General features: G+C 40.7%; 1 protein-coding gene across 6 annotated transcripts in view; it reads right to left on the minus strand.

Moving 5' to 3' along the window:
• The window catches only part of TERT (telomerase reverse transcriptase), a 130940-nt gene extending 112516 nt beyond the window's left edge, over positions 1 to 18424 (minus strand). For 3 of the 6 annotated variants that reach the window (XM_073332442.2, XM_073332446.2, XM_073332443.2), the window contains exons 1-5: positions 17898 to 18423; positions 14008 to 15991; positions 10522 to 10717; positions 6877 to 7066; positions 1141 to 1323 (exon numbers count right to left, since the gene is read on the minus strand). In XM_073332442.2, the coding sequence (XP_073188543.1) occupies positions 1141 to 1323; positions 6877 to 7066; positions 10522 to 10717; positions 14008 to 15991; positions 17898 to 18206 (2862 nt within the window). In that variant the 5' untranslated portion in view covers positions 18207 to 18423. Of the gene's footprint in view, positions 1 to 1140; positions 1324 to 6876; positions 7067 to 10521; positions 10718 to 14007; positions 15992 to 17897 lie in introns of all 6 variants that reach the window. The other 3 variants (XM_073332439.2, XM_073332441.2, XM_073332448.2) reach the window with 3 other exon arrangements.
• Between the last annotated feature and the right edge of the window lie 205 nt (positions 18425 to 18629).

Raw genomic sequence — 18629 nt, forward strand, 5'->3', positions numbered from 1 at the left:
AATTTAAGCTGTTATTATAAGGGGAGCGATAGCGGTCCCTATATTTAGGTTGCCTAACACCTTCTGTTATTAAAAAAATAGTATCGAACCATAAAAATAGATATTGGCATATTGTGAGTGCATAAGGAGCAGAATTAAGATTTAAAATGAAACCTTAAATCTAACATTTCTGAACTTTCCAGTGCTTGACTCTGCATTCTAAATAACTTTATTGAAATGATTTTTGTATATGTTTTTACAAAAAGTTTCTATGCATTATGACCATGAAGATGACCTATCTAATATCTTCCTGAATTTGCAAACAGATAGCTGCTGTGCACCTACCACTGTTCATGGATTTGTCAAATAAAGGCAAAGTAAAAGTTAAGTGTCAGGTCAGTTTCACTAGCAGTGACGCTGCTTGGAAAAGCAATGAGAAGTACCGGAAGCAAACAACAGAAGCATTCACAAGAGAGGACTGCCGAAAATTGACGTTAGGGAAGCAATAGAGGAGCCTAATCCCACTGGATCGTTCAGAAATGAACCTCACCTTGGTTATCAATGTAACACCTTCAATGCTAAAAGCATCAGCCTCTTCCACTTGAGCTAAAGTAGTAACTCCCTTAATTATTTAATCTCTTAAGTGGATCAGCCACTAGAAGGGAGACAGACACACACTGGGTTACATTTGTAGCAGCCAGGAGACTATGGCGTGAGCTTGGGCGTTGCACCTCCAGCATAAAAAGGAGGCTTGGCAGAAGAGGAAGGCTCCAAATTTATCCAGAAAGATTTACTAGTTGGAGGAAGACCAAAAAAAAAAAAAAAAAAAAAAAGCAGCCTCTGAAATAGGGTCAGGTACAGAAGACGAGGTACAAACATTATAGAAAAGAAATGAAACACTCCACTCACTGGGAAAGAATCAGCATTATGGAAACAGAAAAATCCAGTGAAAGCAGCTCCCTGTGCAGCATTAAGAACATCAGCGTTGCTGAAAAACAACTGTACACTCGGCTCATGGCTAGTAGAAAAGCTTACCTTTAAAGAGACAGCTCAAAGAAAAAAAGTGGTCCTAAATAATATAAAAAAAATAATAATGAAAGCCTTCATTATTTCAGCAAGATCAGTTTGAACAATGGAGAAAAAAAAATAATGGAAACATACCTTCACATAGTAGAAACGAGGTATTTTATCATTTGATTCAAGAACTTCAGAAACAAACTTCCTCCATATTTTATATATATCATCTTTCCCAAACACTGAGGAGCCTAGGAGACTGGTGTTTTCGGTTCGTTCATAATTCAGAACACTAAATAGATTTTTAAGTTGAGTGTTGAAATAATGAACCTATGGGAAACCAAAAGCCAAACTTAAAATGTTATATTTCATGTTCAGTATGTAGATTTTGCTTACAAAAAAAATAAGCACCCAGGGCTCTAATAATTACTGAAATCACAGAGTGTTAAAAAAAAAGGCAAATAGACAAAGTTGACTCATATCTTTACTATACTTTCTTTAGTAAGTTGCACTACACAAAAAGCCTTCAATTAAAAAAAAAAAGTGAGTCATAGAAACCACTTCAAAGCTTCTATTTCTGTTGTAAACAATTTTACATTACATAACTATCTTGCAGCCAATCTGAGCTGTACACAACTCCCTTTGAAACCAACAAACAACATCCAAGAGTTGTCAGAGCTGGCTGCTCAAGATGAAGAAGACCGCGAAATTGCCCCACTGGGATTCCCATCTCTTGCTCGCCTCAGCAGAATCCTCCCAAGTTTGTACACAGACTGCAGAGTTCTCACCCTCTCAATGTTATATGTTAATCATGACAAAGGTGTACAGAAATTTGTAATTTCTGAAGTTTTCTAGTGTTTCGGAGCCTGTTTTTACACTGAAAATTCAATTATAGATTTAAATAAAAAGCTGTGAAAACTCAAGCAGATTAGATTTTATTTCTTTACTATAACAATTCTACTGTATCTGATTTTACTTTAATGGTTTACATAATAAAATTAGCAATTATTTTTAACAAAATTACTGGCTAATTTATTTCTCCAACTTTTTATTTAAGTGTCCTTGGTTAATGGTGAAAGTCACACTGTCACTAATCACATCCAGACAATGACCATAAAAGCCCCACATTTAAAAAAACAGTTTGCACCTGCAAAATCTGCTCCTTAAGTTGTACTGCTGGTGTAATATTAGGTATCTGAACCTCAAGTTTCCCCATTATAGGTAGAGAAAAGGTACAAATTATACACAGAAAAGGGATACTGGGTCACGTACTTCTTGTGCAGAATAGGTTGCATGGCTGCTACTAGCAGATCAGGCATCTGTATCAGATACAGATAGACTACAGAGATTACTTCTCAGAGACACTTACCAGATGTGTTCACTATAAGATTCTTTAATGCTCTGCCAAGGATGGCTAAGGTTAGTTTAAATAAGGCATTTTTATGTGGTTGACCACTATAATACAGTTTAGAATTCCATTACCTCTTACTCTTTAAAGTTCTACATTCCTACCTTTTAAAAATATACACTATCACACTACCTTTGAACTTCAGTAAGTATCAGTCTGTTAACTGTCTCTGAATCATACTGGTTTTCTAATTACATGGCCGCAACGCATAATGGCTTGCTCATCTGACTGTCCATTAGTTGCAACAACTGGCTATGGTCAGTTTGGAATCCTTGAGTCGTCTTAATCTGCATATCCACCATCTACAGAGTCTTTTCTTTGATTATTCCTGAAGTTGTCAATGGTTTCTCTTGAACCTCCACTGTAAGTCTTGATCACATATGCTCTAGGCCCTGAATAATTTTTCTTTACGAAGCTGGAGTTGTCCATCCTCCTTGTCCATCCAATTTGTATGGTTCAGCATTGTCTGCTAAGCTAATTTTTACAGGATCTCCTTTCAAACATCCAATAACATCAAATCCTCTTTTGAATTCTTCCATCTTTCTTATTAGGCCCATCACAGCTGCTATGCTGTGGCCAAGAACATTGTTGGTCTTTGGTCATATGTACTATCAGTCATCCGGGGAGGTCCAGGATAACTGGAAAAAGGCTAATGTAGTGCCCATTTTTTAAAAAAGGGAAGGAGGAGGATTCGGAGGACTACAGGCCAGTCAGCCTCACCTCAGTCCCTGGAAAAATCATGGAGCAGGTCCTCAAGGAATCAATTTTGAAGCACTTAGACGAGAGGAAAGTGATCAGGAACAGTCAGCATAAATTTACCAATGGCAAGACATTCCTAACTAACCTAATTGCCTACTATGATGAGATAACTGGCTCTGTGGACGAGGGGAAAGCAGTGGATGTGTTATTCCTTGACTTTAGCAAAGCTTTTGATATGGTATCCCACAGTATTCTTGCCAGCAAGTTAAACTAGTATGGGCTGGATGAATGGACTATAAGGTGGGTAGAAAGCTGGCTAGATCATCGGTCTCAACGGGTAGTGATCAATGGCTCCATGTCTAGTTGGCAGCCGGTATCAAGTGGAATGCCCCAAGGGTCAGTCCTGGGGCCAGTTTTGTTCAATATCTTCATTAATGATCTGGAGGATGGTGTGGATTGGACCCTCAGCAAGTTTGCAGATGACACTAAACTGGGAGGAGAGGCAGATACGCTGGAGGGTAGGGATAGGATAGAGAGGACCCTAGACAAATGACAGGATTGGGCCAAAAGAAATCTGATGAGGTTCAACAAGGACAAGTGCAGAGTCCTGCACTTAGAATGGAAGAATCCCATGCACTGCTACAGACTAGGGACCAAGTGGCTAGGCAGCAGATGACAGAACAAGGAGTAATGGTCTCAAGTTGCAGTGGGGGAAGTTTAGGTTGGATATTAGGAAAAACTTTTTCACTAGGAGGGTGGTGAAGCACTGGAATGGGTTACCTAGGGAGGTGGTGAAATCTCCTTCCTTAGAGGTTTTTAAGGTCAGGCTTGACAAGGCCCTGGTTGGGATGATTTAGTTGGGGAATGTTCCTGCTTTGAGCAGGGGGTTGGACTAGATGACCTCCTGAGGTCCCTTCCAACCCTGATATTCTAAGATACTCTGAATGCAAAGCTTTTGTCTTTGTAAGTTGTTTTTGTGGTGAACTGGCCCATGCAGTTCAGAATACCTCCAGGGCTAATTTGAGCTGTTGCAGATGACTTTAGCTCTTGGAGGCATTTAAGGCAATTGTAAACCTCTTCTGAGATGATTGCAACAAGTCAATAGTCTTGTCATAAATATTCAATTTCACTCTCCAAGCAAGTTTTGTGTAGTCACAAGTGATAGACCCCAGAGTTTTATAATGACTTGTAGCCTTCCTGCTGTTTAGAGCTTCTAAGCTAGTTTCAGGTTTTTCAAGTTGCTCCTGCCTTTTCTTCTGCTGTTTGAATAGTTCAGACTGCTTTGCTTTCTGTATAGCTGTGGATATGGTTAAGTCTGCCTTCAATAGTAGCTGCTGTGAAAAATTTTTATCTGTTAACCCATTAACCTGATATTTTCAGGTTTTCAAGTTCCAAAAATCTCAGGTTTCAGCTGTTCAACATTTTCCCCTGGTTCTTGAATTCTCTGTTGAAAACATGGTCTTTCATAAACCACATTTCTCAGAGGTATAATGTATGCATCATACATAGCCAGAACCGTTTCACAGTCTCTTTTGTGAATGTATTCAGTAAAGTCAAATGATTTAAAGAAATGCTCTGCTTCTTGCCCACAGCATAAATTAAAGAGGATACTTGTTACCTTGTTTGCAATGCGAAATCTTGCAAAATACTGCTTCCAGTCTACCCATTGTGAAGGTCTGTTACAGCTGAAGTTCTCTGGGTCACTGAAGAGTGGCATGTTGATGAGATCCTGCAACCTTTGTTCCTTCTGTATCTGTTCTCTTCTGGCACAAGTTGAGTAGGTTGCAGGACTGCTACTATCATTTCAGGCTTCAGTATCAGATATAGACTGACTACAGAGCTTCCTTCTCAGAGAGATATACACCAGATGCGTTCACTATAAGATCCTTTAGTGCTCTGCTAGGTATGGCTAAGGTTAGCTTAAAGAACAATTTTACACATAGCACCTCCTAGTGGCTGACAAGCACAATGCAGTTTAACATTTCATTACAGGGGTTCTCAAACTGGGGGTCAGGACCCCTCAGGTGGTCACGAGGTTATTACATGGGGTGTCGCGAGTTGTCAGCCTCCACCCCAAACCCGGCTTTGCCTCCAGCATTTATAATGGTGTTAAATATATTAAAAAATGTTTTTAGTTTATAAGCGGGGGGGGGAGGGGTCACACTCAGAGGCTTGCTATGTGAAAGGGGTCACCAGTACAAAAGTTTGAGAACCACTGCGTTACATACTGGTCCTCAATCCTAGGTGGGGAAAATCCACACACAAGCACATACACTTACTCCAAAGTTTTTAAATAGGTTTGTTAAAATTTTTTTATCTTCTGAGTGAAGTATTCAGTGAAGTATTATTCAGAAATAATCACATATATTCACTTATTTTACCAAAGGATAATCCAAGAAAACAGATTATGCTAAAAGTATTATTCAGAATAGAATTAAGGTTCCTGTCCACACAGACTTTGACTCCTGAACATCAGCTGGGGGGAGATGATTCTTGTGCAAGAGAAAGGGCTATAAGAGGAGAGGGCAGATGATAAAATTCCTATTTCATTTGTTCCTTTTTTTTTTTTTTTAAAAGAAATTAGGGAAAAACATAGCATGAAAAGCTACCTCAAAAGAAAGCTAAGGTTGCAAAGTTGAGCACTCAAGAGCTAGGAACTGCCTGGCCAATGTTAATTCAAACTGCTTGCACATATGTAATGAGTATTTGATTATACGATCACATACTATATTTTTCATGGGCCCCCGGATTCTTTCACTGCATAAAATGGATCTGCGGTGGGGATGAATCAGGGCTACATAGTGAATGAGGCTGGTGTCTGAAGGGCTCTGGCCTCATTTGTTTCTGAAGTTGGAAAGTGTGCAGTAAATAAGGCAGGAGATTTGCAGGAAAAGAAAGGATGATCTTGTGGTTTAGGAAGTTGAATGACACCCTGGGGAAACTATCCCTGCTTCTGCCCACAGAATTCTTGTATGTTGCTGGGCAAGTCACTTAAATCAAATTTTTCATAAATGGCCATTAATTGTATCTCTCATTTCATGGGTGCCCAATTTGAGACACAAAGTGCCAGATTTGCAGAAATGTTGAGCATTCACAACAGCAACAAAAGTCAATTGGAGCTGTATTTGGAACATATAAAGTATGATACAAATGTTAAATATTCTGAAGATTAGGCCCTAGGCCCATCAATTTGGGAATCACAAATTACTTCAACAATTTTGGTCTTGATATTCTTCTGTGCCTTAATTCTACCATCTGTAAACTGGAAGTAGTACCCTCTCATTTTATCCAGGTATTGTGAATATTTGTGAAGCACTCTGATTCTATGATGAGAGCATCACAGAAAAACCCATAAGGAAATTATAAATTCAGAGTTTTCTCTGCAGGATTTGGATTGTTTGCAGTAAATAGAGGATGGGACGATATACTGGACAATGAATACTAAATTAAATGTTGAATAACCATTCATTCAGTTAACACTAGTAAAACTATACACTGAATGAATCCAGGGAAGGGGGGAAGGGGAGGGTGCATGGGGGGTTATGTATGTGATCTTGTAATTAAAAAGACGGTCATAATACATAGGGGGCCCAAAATAGGGTTGCAAGGTCAACCTTAGTTTAGGTATTTCCTGGCTTTTGAGTGCCTGAGTTTGCAATCTTATTTTAAAATTTATTTTATTTATATATTATAATATAAACACCTATCGACAACCCCCTTGGATATTAGTTACAATATGACAAAAAAGAACACAGGCAAATTCATTATAGAGTGACCTTCTTGTCTCTGCTTTTCCTGTTCAATGTTTTTGCTCCAACAACAGTGTTCACTTTTACTATAGGTCGCAACCCATTTGGTTTAGGGATGAACCGAAGTTTTGATGCCATAGGAACACATTTCTTCTGCTGTACTTTTTCAATTTCCTCTGTAGATAATGCACGAAGATGCACTTTGGCAAAATGGTTTCTAAAATAAAAACGGACATTAAGTTTAAAGGGACTTAAATGCAGTAAGTTGCATATGTTTTATCTTCTGAGTGAAGTATTCAGTATTATTCAGAAATAATCACATATATTCACTTATTTTACCAAAGGATAATCCAAGAAAACAGATTATGCTAAAAGCATTATTCAGAATAGAATTAAGGTTCCTGTCCACACAGACTTTGACTCCTGAACATCAGCTGGGGGAAGATGATTCTTGAGCAAGAGAAAGGGCTATAAGAGGAGAGGGCAGATGCCCCAAATCATCTCTCCTTTGCTCTCTACCAACAACATCAACAACACTTGAAGAAGAAAAGAAATAGCATTGGACTGGGGGGGTGGGATCCTGACTGAAGGATTCAACCAGTAAGGCTGTTGGAACTTGTGATGAGAGAGACCTTTGCTTTGAATTCACTTAGCTTGTTAAATTGGTGTTAGTTGCATTCTATCTTTTAGTTCTTGGTAACCAGTTCTGACTTCTATGCCTCATGACTTGTAATCGCTGTAGTTAATAGGTTTGTTTTATTGTTTTATCTAAACCAGTGTGTTTGGATTGAAGTGTGTGGGAAACTTCATTTGGAATAATAGGATTTGTGCACATCATTTTCTATTAATAAAATGACTGACTTTATATGAGTGTATATTGTCCAGAAGGGTGCTGGGCAGTACAAGGTGCACAATTCTGGAGGGAAGTCTGGGAATGGGAGTTTGCTCATGTCGGCTGGCTACAGCACTCTTACCACATAGCCGGGAGTGGTTTACGTGCTGAAGGCTGTGCGTAATCAGACCATGAACGGTTGTTCTCACAGCAAAGCAGTGTAAAAGGCATTCCAGCTTGGAGAATTGAGGAGGGACAGTTGTCCATGAGTCCAAATTGGGTAATATCACACATAGGCATAAGGATCCACCTGCATGGATCAGATTTTAAGATGGGGCAACAGGGTGCAGAGTCCCATTCAAGTAAATGGGTCTGCGTGCAGGGGTCCACCTCTATGGATCACACTGCAGTGTTGCTAGTGTTTGTTTTATTTTTTGATAAATAAAACTTCCTGGTTTTAACAACTTTGGTACAGATTTTCTTTTCTAAGCACAAAGTTGAAAACATTGTTAGTATTTATTAAGTTCAACATTTCATGTTAGTTACATTAGATGCTATTAATCAAATATAAAATAAATTAATATTTTATAATGTATTAAGTGTAAAAGCCTATGTGTTTGGGCACATTAAGGTTGCTAGTTTGAACCCAAGATATGATATGCCAAACAATGTTCATTATTATTATGTAATATTTATAATGTGTTGTGGCCAGAAGATGCAACAATTGTGGACCTGTGTGATAACTGGGCCTATAAATTTGGCCTAATTGTGAACTCAAGTTGTGAGAAGTGAGTGAAAGTTAATGGACTGTTGCAATAACCTATAACAACAAACGTTGACAGGGAAAGGTGTAAAAAAGAAAGACTGAATTAGTCCAAACAGAAAGGCCTACTGATATATCTCAAGGACTCTCAAGATCTGGTCAACAAGGAAAGTGTGAAACTGGACCCAAATTGGTGTGTCAAAACCAAAGCCTAATTGGTGGACAAAATAATAAGCAGATGGACTATTATGTCCATCACTTCCTTTTGGAGTTGTTTAAAAAACAAGAAAAAAGACTTTGGGAGGAAAATACAGATGAATGGACAGAGGCTACTGGCGATGCTGGCTGACTGAAGAAGGGGAACGAGAGAGCTTCACCATCATGGTTGCCACCTCATCTCTTGGGAACCTGAGCCTTCATTATCCTGATCCTGAGAGAAATTCTATTAGAACAAGCCAGAGAGAGGGACCCAGCATCACCATCTCTACCTGCTCTGGCTAAAGCCCAACCACCACCTGAGACTCTCTTGCCTTTTCCCTCCAACACCCCTCCTCCCCCTGCTTGTCCTTTTCCTTCCCTACCTTATTTAACCACTTTCCTATCCCACTTTTTTTCTTCCTCTTTCTAATAAGCATCTGGATTAGCCAGCCAAGACTGCATATTTTGCAACACTGTAATAAGCTTGTGACCAGAAACAGAACAAGTAAAACAATGTCCTAAACAGCAATGCTGGTACAAGTTTGACAGGTCTTAGGAGAGCTGATAAGCCCATGTGCTTTGCCTGTGTTTCTTTTAACAGTAAGGCTGCAAGTGCAAGTCAACATCAGAGACAAAAGCTGCATTTTCTATCTTCGCTGTTCTTTTCTCTCCCCTTCTGTGTGTTTGTCTTGTTTTGTCTTCTTAGGAAACAGGAACAGACAGCCCCAGCCCATCTGAACTAGCTTCTTTTTTCCCCAAAAAGGAGTTACAACTTTTGGATAGGCCATCAAACAAGGGTGTTTCCCTCTAAAAACTCTCTTCAGCTAAAGGGAAGGAGAATGGGAACAAGGGATGTTGTTAAAATGAAAGCCTTAATATTTTGGATTTCAAATGCTTCATTGTTTTTTTCATTTTTGTATCTTTAATAAAAGGTTAAAATAATTTTTAATTGGGTGTTTGCCCTGATATTAAGCAGACTGAGATCTCTGTATACCAAATCCCAAACTTTGTTTAAAACTATTTAATGTTGGACAGTGACTGGATTATGTTAACATATACTCCATATACATTAATACAATATGCCTCACTGGGTCAGGTACTGTACCAACACATATGAAGACCTTATCAGTGTTAACTTGGCCAAGTTGTACATACTAACTAAATAGATCAGTGTACTGTAGTCTATAAGAACTAAACTGAAAGTTTGTATAAAATACAATGTATTTGAATGAACATTGCCATTAGATCTTAAACTTTTGTATTTCCTCACCTTAGGATTCAAAATTGTAAATTTAAATATTGCATCATCAAAGAACTTGAATGTGTGAAACAATTTTTTAAAAGATAAAAACAATATTGAGTTCTAGAATTACATTGTTTAAAAGCAAAAGCTATAGCATTTCCTATTGTATAACATTATAAAAGGTGAAAAACCTAGCCGTGATACTATGTAATTCCACAATCCAGTACTATAGAATTATTATTTTTTAAACATTAATTAAAGTGAATTTAGTAGCTTTTAATTTTGTCTTCCCAATCTTACTATGGGACTTTGACACTATCCATTTGTAACTTTTTAGTTTTGAAGTTCATTTGTTTGAGTTACCCATGAGAAAGAGACATTTGTTTTAATTTAAACAGATTAAATACTTCTCTCATCCCCACACCCCACTTGGAGAACTCGAAAATGGTTGAAGCGATTTTAATCAGCTTCCCCACAGAACAGTCACTTTTGAGCTGACAAAGCATGAACATCTCAAAATGAGTTTTAAGAAATTGAGTGAATGAAAATGGGATAGAGGGGCTAACTTGTAACCTTAACTACTGCAAAATGGAAGGTTTCCATATTTTGTAAATGGTAGACTTTTATTAGAAATACCTCATTCCAATGTTCTGTAACTTGCTCCAAATTAGTTTTCGGTAGAAGAAAAGCATGTTCTTCTGGAACATGGTCTCGGTGATGTAGAAAAATGATCTGAGCAGCTGTACAATATAGGTATCCATCAGCCAGTATAGGAACTTGGCCAAGATTTCTTCACGGTAATGGTGTTCCAAAGCAGGAACAAAATGATCACCTACAATAAGCAGAATTCAATTATATTCAGAATCTGTAATTCACATTTCTAAAAGCCAACAACACACACTATTTTTTAGGCTGAGTTTGGAAAAGGGAGATAGAGAAACTGCCAAACAATTTTACAGTAACTGGTCCCCCAAGCAGCCTAAACCCCATTTTTTTTTTAATTAGGCATACTTTAAGCTTGGCACATGTTAAGTATAAAGATAAATCCCTCAAGGATTGAACTCACAACCCTGGGTTTAGCAGGCCAATGCTCAAACCACTGAGCTATCCCTCCCAACAAAATCAACATTAAACACAACACGCTAACAGGACAACTAAAATAAGTCAAGAAGTGAAAGGGTAAGATTCCTATAGAAATGTTAACTCAGCCATATCTCACATGGGTGATAATTTTGATTCCTGTTAAACATATTTCCAAACAATACATTTCATAAGAGAGTTACAGTTGAAACTCATTTTCCCCATCTGTAAAATGGGAATACAAGCATTTCCTTGTCCCTAACCCTTTATATATCTAGCCTGAAAGCTCTTTAGGACAGGGACTCTCTACAGCACCTAGCACAAAAGGACCTCAATCTTGGTGGAAATCTGCCATAGTTTAAATAAATAAAATAAAATGGTGTTTCAATGGATGTCAGGTAACATCACCAAAAAACCCCACACTAAACATTTGAAAAACTCTGAAAGTGAAGTTCTAGCACCCAGCCAATAAAATACACATATGCAAGTAACACATTTGGAAGTTATCTTTGCAACAGATAGTTCATTTTCTACATATGGGCCAACAGATATAAATCTGTTACCGTTATGGAATCAGCCTTTAGAGAAGGGATGGAAGACAGGAAAAAAGATGCTGCTATTCATGGAGAAAAAAGGTTCTGATCTACCAAACTGCAAAGCATGCTTAAATTTTAAGCATATACCTAAGAGTTTTGCTGGATCAGGGCCAAAAACCAAGATCCTACTGGAGTTCCTAGGGAGCATATTCTCTGAAATACGAGTCAAAAAGATATTAGCTGAAATGTAAAAATTTGGGACACTAAAAATTTGTACCCAGAGATTTTGAAAATTCATTTTCTGATGCACCCAGAATTACTAACCAAAGTATTTGTGTTATGGTTGGACGCAGCATGACAAGTATCAAGATAATGAATGTCAAAAAATATTATTAAGTGTTGAAACAGCAATGGACTAGTTTAATCTCATATCTGTAAGACTGCCTTCTTGATTTTCACTAAACTTATAAAAATATATCCATGAATGAGATTCTATGAAATCTCAAGCAAAAAATTAGTTTGGGGGTATTTAGAGGGGTGAGGAGGGCGAAAAAAAAGTCAAACTTATAAAAGATGGGTAGCTGGAGCTCCAACCTATGAAGGAACTAGCACTCCTCCCTAATAATTTTACTATTTCCATTTTACAATATATCCATGATTGTGTATTGGAGCTTCGTTAACATTTCTGTACGACCCTTAACTTTTTCATTTCCTTTCTCAAACATGTAAACTTCAGAGTGGTGTTACCATAGGTCTTCCATTTAAATTTCCTCTCTTAAATAAAGAGGAAAAGGAAAGGAATTTCCCATACTTAATAATGTTAGCCTTTAGTTCCTAGTTGGGCAATATCTACACCAGCAAGCCTATACCAGCGTTGCCCCCTAATGTAGACATATTAAGTGATTTTTCAGTTCATAATAAATTTTAGAGCAAAGCAGTTCCCCCAGACTTAACAGGGGGTGATCACTAATGAGGATCTGTATTCCATCTTTGAAATTTAAAAGTTCAGTCATTTGCTAGTTATCTGACCTGAGGAAAAAAAGCATGACCTGGCAGCAAGAGAGGCCTGTGCCCGTTTGGGTCACATATATATGTTTCTAAATTACGTACTGTCATACAATACTGGACTATCTAGTTTGATATCCTGTCTCTAATATTGGCTGGTACCTGATGCTTCAGGGAAAGGACAGCATCCACCCCACAAAGGAAGTTTCCTCCAAATCAACGCCCACCCCCAGAACAGCTTAGTATAAAACTTATATCCTGCAGAATAAGGGTCTCTCTGAATTTTTTTTTATATCAATAAGCTCAATACTTCTAAAAATATTCTGCTGAACTCTTGGGAGTCATTTATATCTTTTGCCAGCAAATTCCAGAGTTCAACTCTGCATTTTGTAGAAGGGTATTTTCTTTTGCCAGTTTTAAATTTGTTACCTTTCAGTTTAATTGGATGTCCTCCCATAATTCATGAGTTCCCAGCTGCCCTTCTCTAGATCATTTATTATTTTCTATATCTCTATCATATCCACTCTCTAAACTAAACAGTGGTTCTCTCCCCCCAGACACCTTCTACATATTTTGTTTTGAGTTAAGGTGACCAAAACTGAACAAAGTTTTGTGAGAGTCACGCCATCCAATAAGCATTATTTCAGATCTATGGGATGGTTTAACTGGGGATCAGTCCTGCTTTGAGCAGGGAGTTGGACTAGATGACCTCCTGAGGTCCCTTCCAACCCTGATATTCTATGAAAACACAGTGAAGAAATTGAAGAAATCACCTTCAGGCAGAGACATGGAAAACGTATTTAAAGAGTGAAAGTTTCAAGCACATAGAAACAGGGAGTTATAAAGCTACCTGTCTAGCACTATCTCGGACCAGTTGGTATAATTTTTAGTCACAGGTATTTTTGGTAACAGCCATGGACAGGTCATGGGCAATAAACTAAAATTCACAGCCTGTGACCTATCCATGACTTATACTAAAAATACCTGTGATTAAATCTTGGGGGGGGGGGGGGGGTGGAATTTTGCTGGAGAGGCGTGGGGAGCCGCTGCTGGAGGGTGGGGGCGGGGCGCGCCTGGGGCCCAGTGGACCGCAGCTGCTCCAGCCAGCCGCCCAAGGACCGCCACCCGGGGCCAGCGGACTCCTGGCTGCTCTGGGACCGCTGCTGGGGGCTGCCAGAGCAGTGGCTGGTGTGGCTGTCCCTGGGACTTCTCCAGCAGCAGCTGGTGAGGCTGTCCCTGGGGACCACCTAAGCAGCTGGCCCCAGAGCCAGCTGCTTGGACGACCCTGGGGGAAGCCACATTGGCCCCTGCAGAAGTCATGGAAAGTCACAGAATCCGTGACTTCCGCGACCTCCAGGACAGACACAGAGCCCTAATAATAAGCAACCACACTAGCCTTTCAACAGTGAACATTCAGTTCAAGTCCTCACTTGGGTTAAATCTGAACATTGGTCAGCTGCCTCTACTGTATAGTGCCTTATTTTAATATTACAATTAGTACCTTTGATCACACGAAGCCATGTACAGTCATTCACTCTCATCTTCCACATCAATTCCTGCAAAGAAAACCTGGCAAATTTTCCCAAGGCGATGAATGTTTTCACATTTTTTAAAAAGCGGCATTTGTTATAGCTAGAACCCCACAGTTCTTCTGGTACCACCAGGTCTAAACATTCCCGCACAAAAACATACACCTGCCAGTGGCTGCTGTGCTGTCTGAGAAGCTCCTTCAAGCCAGGGTCACAGAATTCTTTAGCATTTTGTCTTTCATTTTCTGTTTGCCCCAACACAAATTTCTCAGGGCTGCTTAAGATACCTAAATCGGTTGAAGTTCTTTTTGAAAGCAAACACGAACCATTTGGAACATCAGTGTAACCACCTTCTCTGCTATTGCTTGTCAAACATATAGTAGGCTCTTTCCCAACTTGACCTTCTGCTTCCTTATCAATCTGTACTCTGTCACAAGAAACTGACTGACAAATTGTGTCAGTTTTGCTTGAATTTGTTTCAGAAATCCAGACAGGACAATTCTTTTTTAAAAGTACTAAATAGGGACACTTTGCATGATTCTTTAACAATTTTTGAAATACATCTCTCATCTGCCAGTAGCGTTTGGGCAATCTCTTCTTTCTCCAGTTATAACTTGGTATGTTTGCACTGCATTTTTGCGGCAACATTTTGCTGTTTAAGAATATCATTTCTACAAGCTGTTGTCCCCCTGCTTGGCTGCCCTTTAAGCGATTCAATAAAAATGATTTAGGAAAACATTCTCGGAAGCTCCCGGAAGAATACAAAAGACATTTCCTCCCAATGTACACTCTGGAACGTGAGATTTTATTGGATAGCTTCTTAGCTATATTAGTTGGGGGGCACTTAAGCCCTCTGTATTTTAAAAATTTATCTTCTGCTTTTTTCATTTGTACAGAACCAACCTGAAATTTACAGATATCTAGCTCTACTCCCTCTCTGCTGGAATTTGTTTTAGTATAAGTGCTAGATTTATAAAGTTTATTACACTGAACACGCAGCCTTAACGAACTCTCATCATCTGTCACAGATTTTTCCTTACTATTTTGAACTTCCTGCACTAAAGATGGTGCATCAGGAGTCTCTGCTCTACTCTCATTTTCTTGAGAAATGGACTTTATTTTAATAAAGTTATTTACAGAAAATGATTCTACACATGAAAGAGACTGTGTATCATAAATGATGTCCAGAGTGAACTTGTTTTCATCTTCATTAGATCCAAAGCTCCAAGCATCGTCTTCTTCCCTTAGGTTTATCTTCATCCTTTTAGCTGTAACTTCGAATTGATCCTTATCAAGCTTCCTTTTTGAAGGTGTGGCAGTAGCAACTGGATATAGATTAGGTCCTCTGAGATTTTTCAGGTTTCCAGTGACCATTCTGACCTGTTTGTTTGTTTTAGAATTTTGCCCAACAGCTCCCTTAGCTGTGGCAGAATGCTCATAATCAGGCGCAGAGCCTTGTGTTTTATTATTCCCTTGACTTTTAGTGCTCAAGATATTAATTTCTGATCTTGGTTTCCATTTCCACCTGTTTGTCTTTGATAACTGACATTTTTTTTGCACGTAGTCAAACAGAATATTATGTCTACTTTTTGAATATCTTTGTTTTACAAACACTGTGGAAGGTGCTGCATTACTTGAAGCAAGCTCATACATAGGCTGCCCACATATTTGATAAGAGCAACTAGGTGGCACTAGCATAAAGATAGCACAGTGTTCCAATAAATACATCATAATATCATCCCCTATCCTGCTCAATAATGTTTCCCATAGCACACTCATCCGAAGAGTTTCTGTTGCAGTATTAGGTAGATAGCTGCATATATTTGAAGTAGACATAACCTGCGAATAGGAACTGTTTTCATCCAATAATGCATACCCAAATGCAAGGACATTTTTCTTCTTTTTTTCACAAAGTCTTTGAATGACTCTTATGACTACTTCACTCTCACTAGATAACTGAAGAGAGAGAGAGAAAAGTTAATTTTACATGTCAGACCCCCTTATAAACAACAGATGCCAGAGAATACAAAGCCCCACGCTCTGGTTTTAGATTAAGACTTTTAAAAACAAGATTAAGGATTGTGCCACATCATATCACATTTGAAAATTCCTACTCCAGGCTTTGACATATTGAAAGCTACAACTCTGAATTTAGGCAAGTCAGTAGCCTCTCAGTTCCCCTTATGTAAATTAGACAAAATTCTCTCTCCCCCCCACTCACTGTCTATCCCGTCTATTTAGAATGTAAATGCCAGACCCTAGAGGCTGTCTCTTACTGCTTGTCTGCACACAGCACCTAATACAGGGGTAGCCAACCTGAGCATGAGGAGCCAGAATTTACCAATGTACGTTGCCAAAGAGCCAGAGTAATACGTCAGCAGCCCCCCATCAGCTCCCCCGCCCCTGTTCCCAGGACCTCCCACCCACCGGCAGCCCCACCGATCAATGCCTCCCCCTCCCTCCCTGCACCTCCCGATCAGCTGTTTTGGGGCCTGCAGGAGGCTCTGGGGCGAGGGGGAGAAGTGAGGGCAGGGCATTCTCAGGGGAGGGCACTGGAAGGGGTGGAGTAGGGGCAGGGCCTGTGGCAGAACCAGGGGTTGAGCAGTGAGCACCCCCTGACACATTGGAAAGTTGGCGCCTGTAGCTACAGCCCCGGAGTCAGTGCCTATACAAGGAGCCACATTTTAACTTCTGAAGAGCCACACGTGGCTCCAGAGCCACAGGTTGCCCACCCTGACCTAACACAACAGGGTCCCACTCTTGGTTGGGGCTTCCAAGTGCTTCTGTAAAATTAACAATAACAAAATATCAGCTCATGGTTTTACAAATTGGTCAATAAGCTTATAGCTGGAGTCCCATTTCAATAATTTTATACAGTAGCTTTGAGAGAGAAATCCAGTGCATTCTTCTACAAGAGGGAAAAAATTATTTTGTTGTTTACATAATAGAACAGAATTGTTTCCCTTTAGATTTTCCTAAAATGTGAAAATATTATTCAGCTCTGATTACACAAGTCACTGTTTTTAATATTTAGGTGTTAGTGTATACGGAAAATACAAAAGCAGATAACCTTGCATATGTAACCTTTTATTTAACCCTGATTTGACTCTGATCTAGATGCAGCCTAGGGACCAGGAAACTTGCTCTCATCCATCACCATCAAGGAAACAGGAAGAACCAACCCACTGCAGGGCTTTCTAAGAGACAGCCCCTGGCCCCAGGTCACAGAGATTACCTAGCCCCAAGAATAAAAGTAATCATCTGAGTGGCTGTTGTCTTAACGAAAAATTGCATGCTATAACCCACACACAAGCCAAGAGTAGAGAAGAAAAGAAGAACAGAGGAGAAAACAGGAGCAGCACCATTACACGTGGAGGGCGGCAAGGAGCAGGGTCGACAGCAGATCCACGAGCCAATTAAAAACCATAGAAAAACAACAGAGCTCTATGATTCCCCCCCTCCCCTCCCGCTTTTGTGGGGGCGGCTGAGCGATCTGAGACTGGAGGGAGAAACAGAAGTCAGTATTTGCAGCAACCATTCGTTGGGTGCCAACGCATCCCACCGCCATGCTGACTGCCGCCCGGGCAGCACTACCACCCCGACGCTGTGCATTTCAGAAACGCGGCTACAGTGAGGTGAGAAGAAAAGCCAGCCAAGAGCAGAGAGGCTCTTCCTTCCAGACGGGGTTGCTCTGGTGCTTGCTAGAGTACAAGCAGCCAGAAGAACTGACTAGCCCAGGAGTACAGCCTCTGCTGTTCAAAAGAGGATTAATTCCAGTGCTTTTCAGTAGAAAAAGCAAGAAGTCAGGAACCATTAATTTCGCTCCAGCAAGAGGCTTGCGGCGCACGCGATAGCTGCCTACCACAGAGTGGGGCACGCCAGCCTCCCGAAAGCGTCCTCCCGCTGCCCAGCGAACGCCGACCCCAGGCGGTACCTGTTGGAAGGAGAGGGGCTGGGGGATGGCTCGGGCTCCCCGGGGGACGCACACCACGCACTGAGACACAAACGTCTGATAGAGCTCGGAGTCTCCGCGCTGCAGCAGTTCAGCTTCGCCAGGCCTGCAGGCAGCCGCCTCCCGGAGCCTCTGTACAAACTGTTCAAGCCCCAGCACGTCGGCATAGCAGCCTTCCAGCATGGCCAGCACGGCACGAAAGGGCCCAGAGCCTGCCATGCTTCTGAAGCCGAGCGGAGCCGCCTCCCTGCTGGGACCGAGCCACCTTTCCCAGAAGCACTAATGCCTCCCTCCTGGACCCACAAATTCCGCGTGTGCTGCTGCACCTATTGAGCTCCCGGGGCTGGGCGCGACAGCTGCCCACCCCCCAGCCCAGGGGCAACAGGAAAGCCAATCCACGCCTATTGGCTCCTGCGCATGCTCACGCTCCTGCCTGCGCAGACCTAGTGAGCGAGCCTGTTCGCCGCCCGTCCCCTGAGCTGGTTTCACGAGCGCCGCACGCGCCCCGCAGCGCAGAGGAGCGGACGAGCCCTAAGGGGAAGGGAAGCTGAGGTTAGCAGTGAGCTGGGCGGGAGGCGTGCCATGCAGGAGTGGAGGTGGAAGCAGGCTCAGGGGCTGGGCTGGAGGAAGCATGCTGTTTCT

The sequence above is a fragment of the Lepidochelys kempii genome, chromosome 2 (assembly GCF_965140285.1).
Source record: "Lepidochelys kempii isolate rLepKem1 chromosome 2, rLepKem1.hap1, whole genome shotgun sequence".
In the NCBI taxonomy this organism is placed as follows: Eukaryota; Metazoa; Chordata; order Testudines; family Cheloniidae; genus Lepidochelys; species Lepidochelys kempii.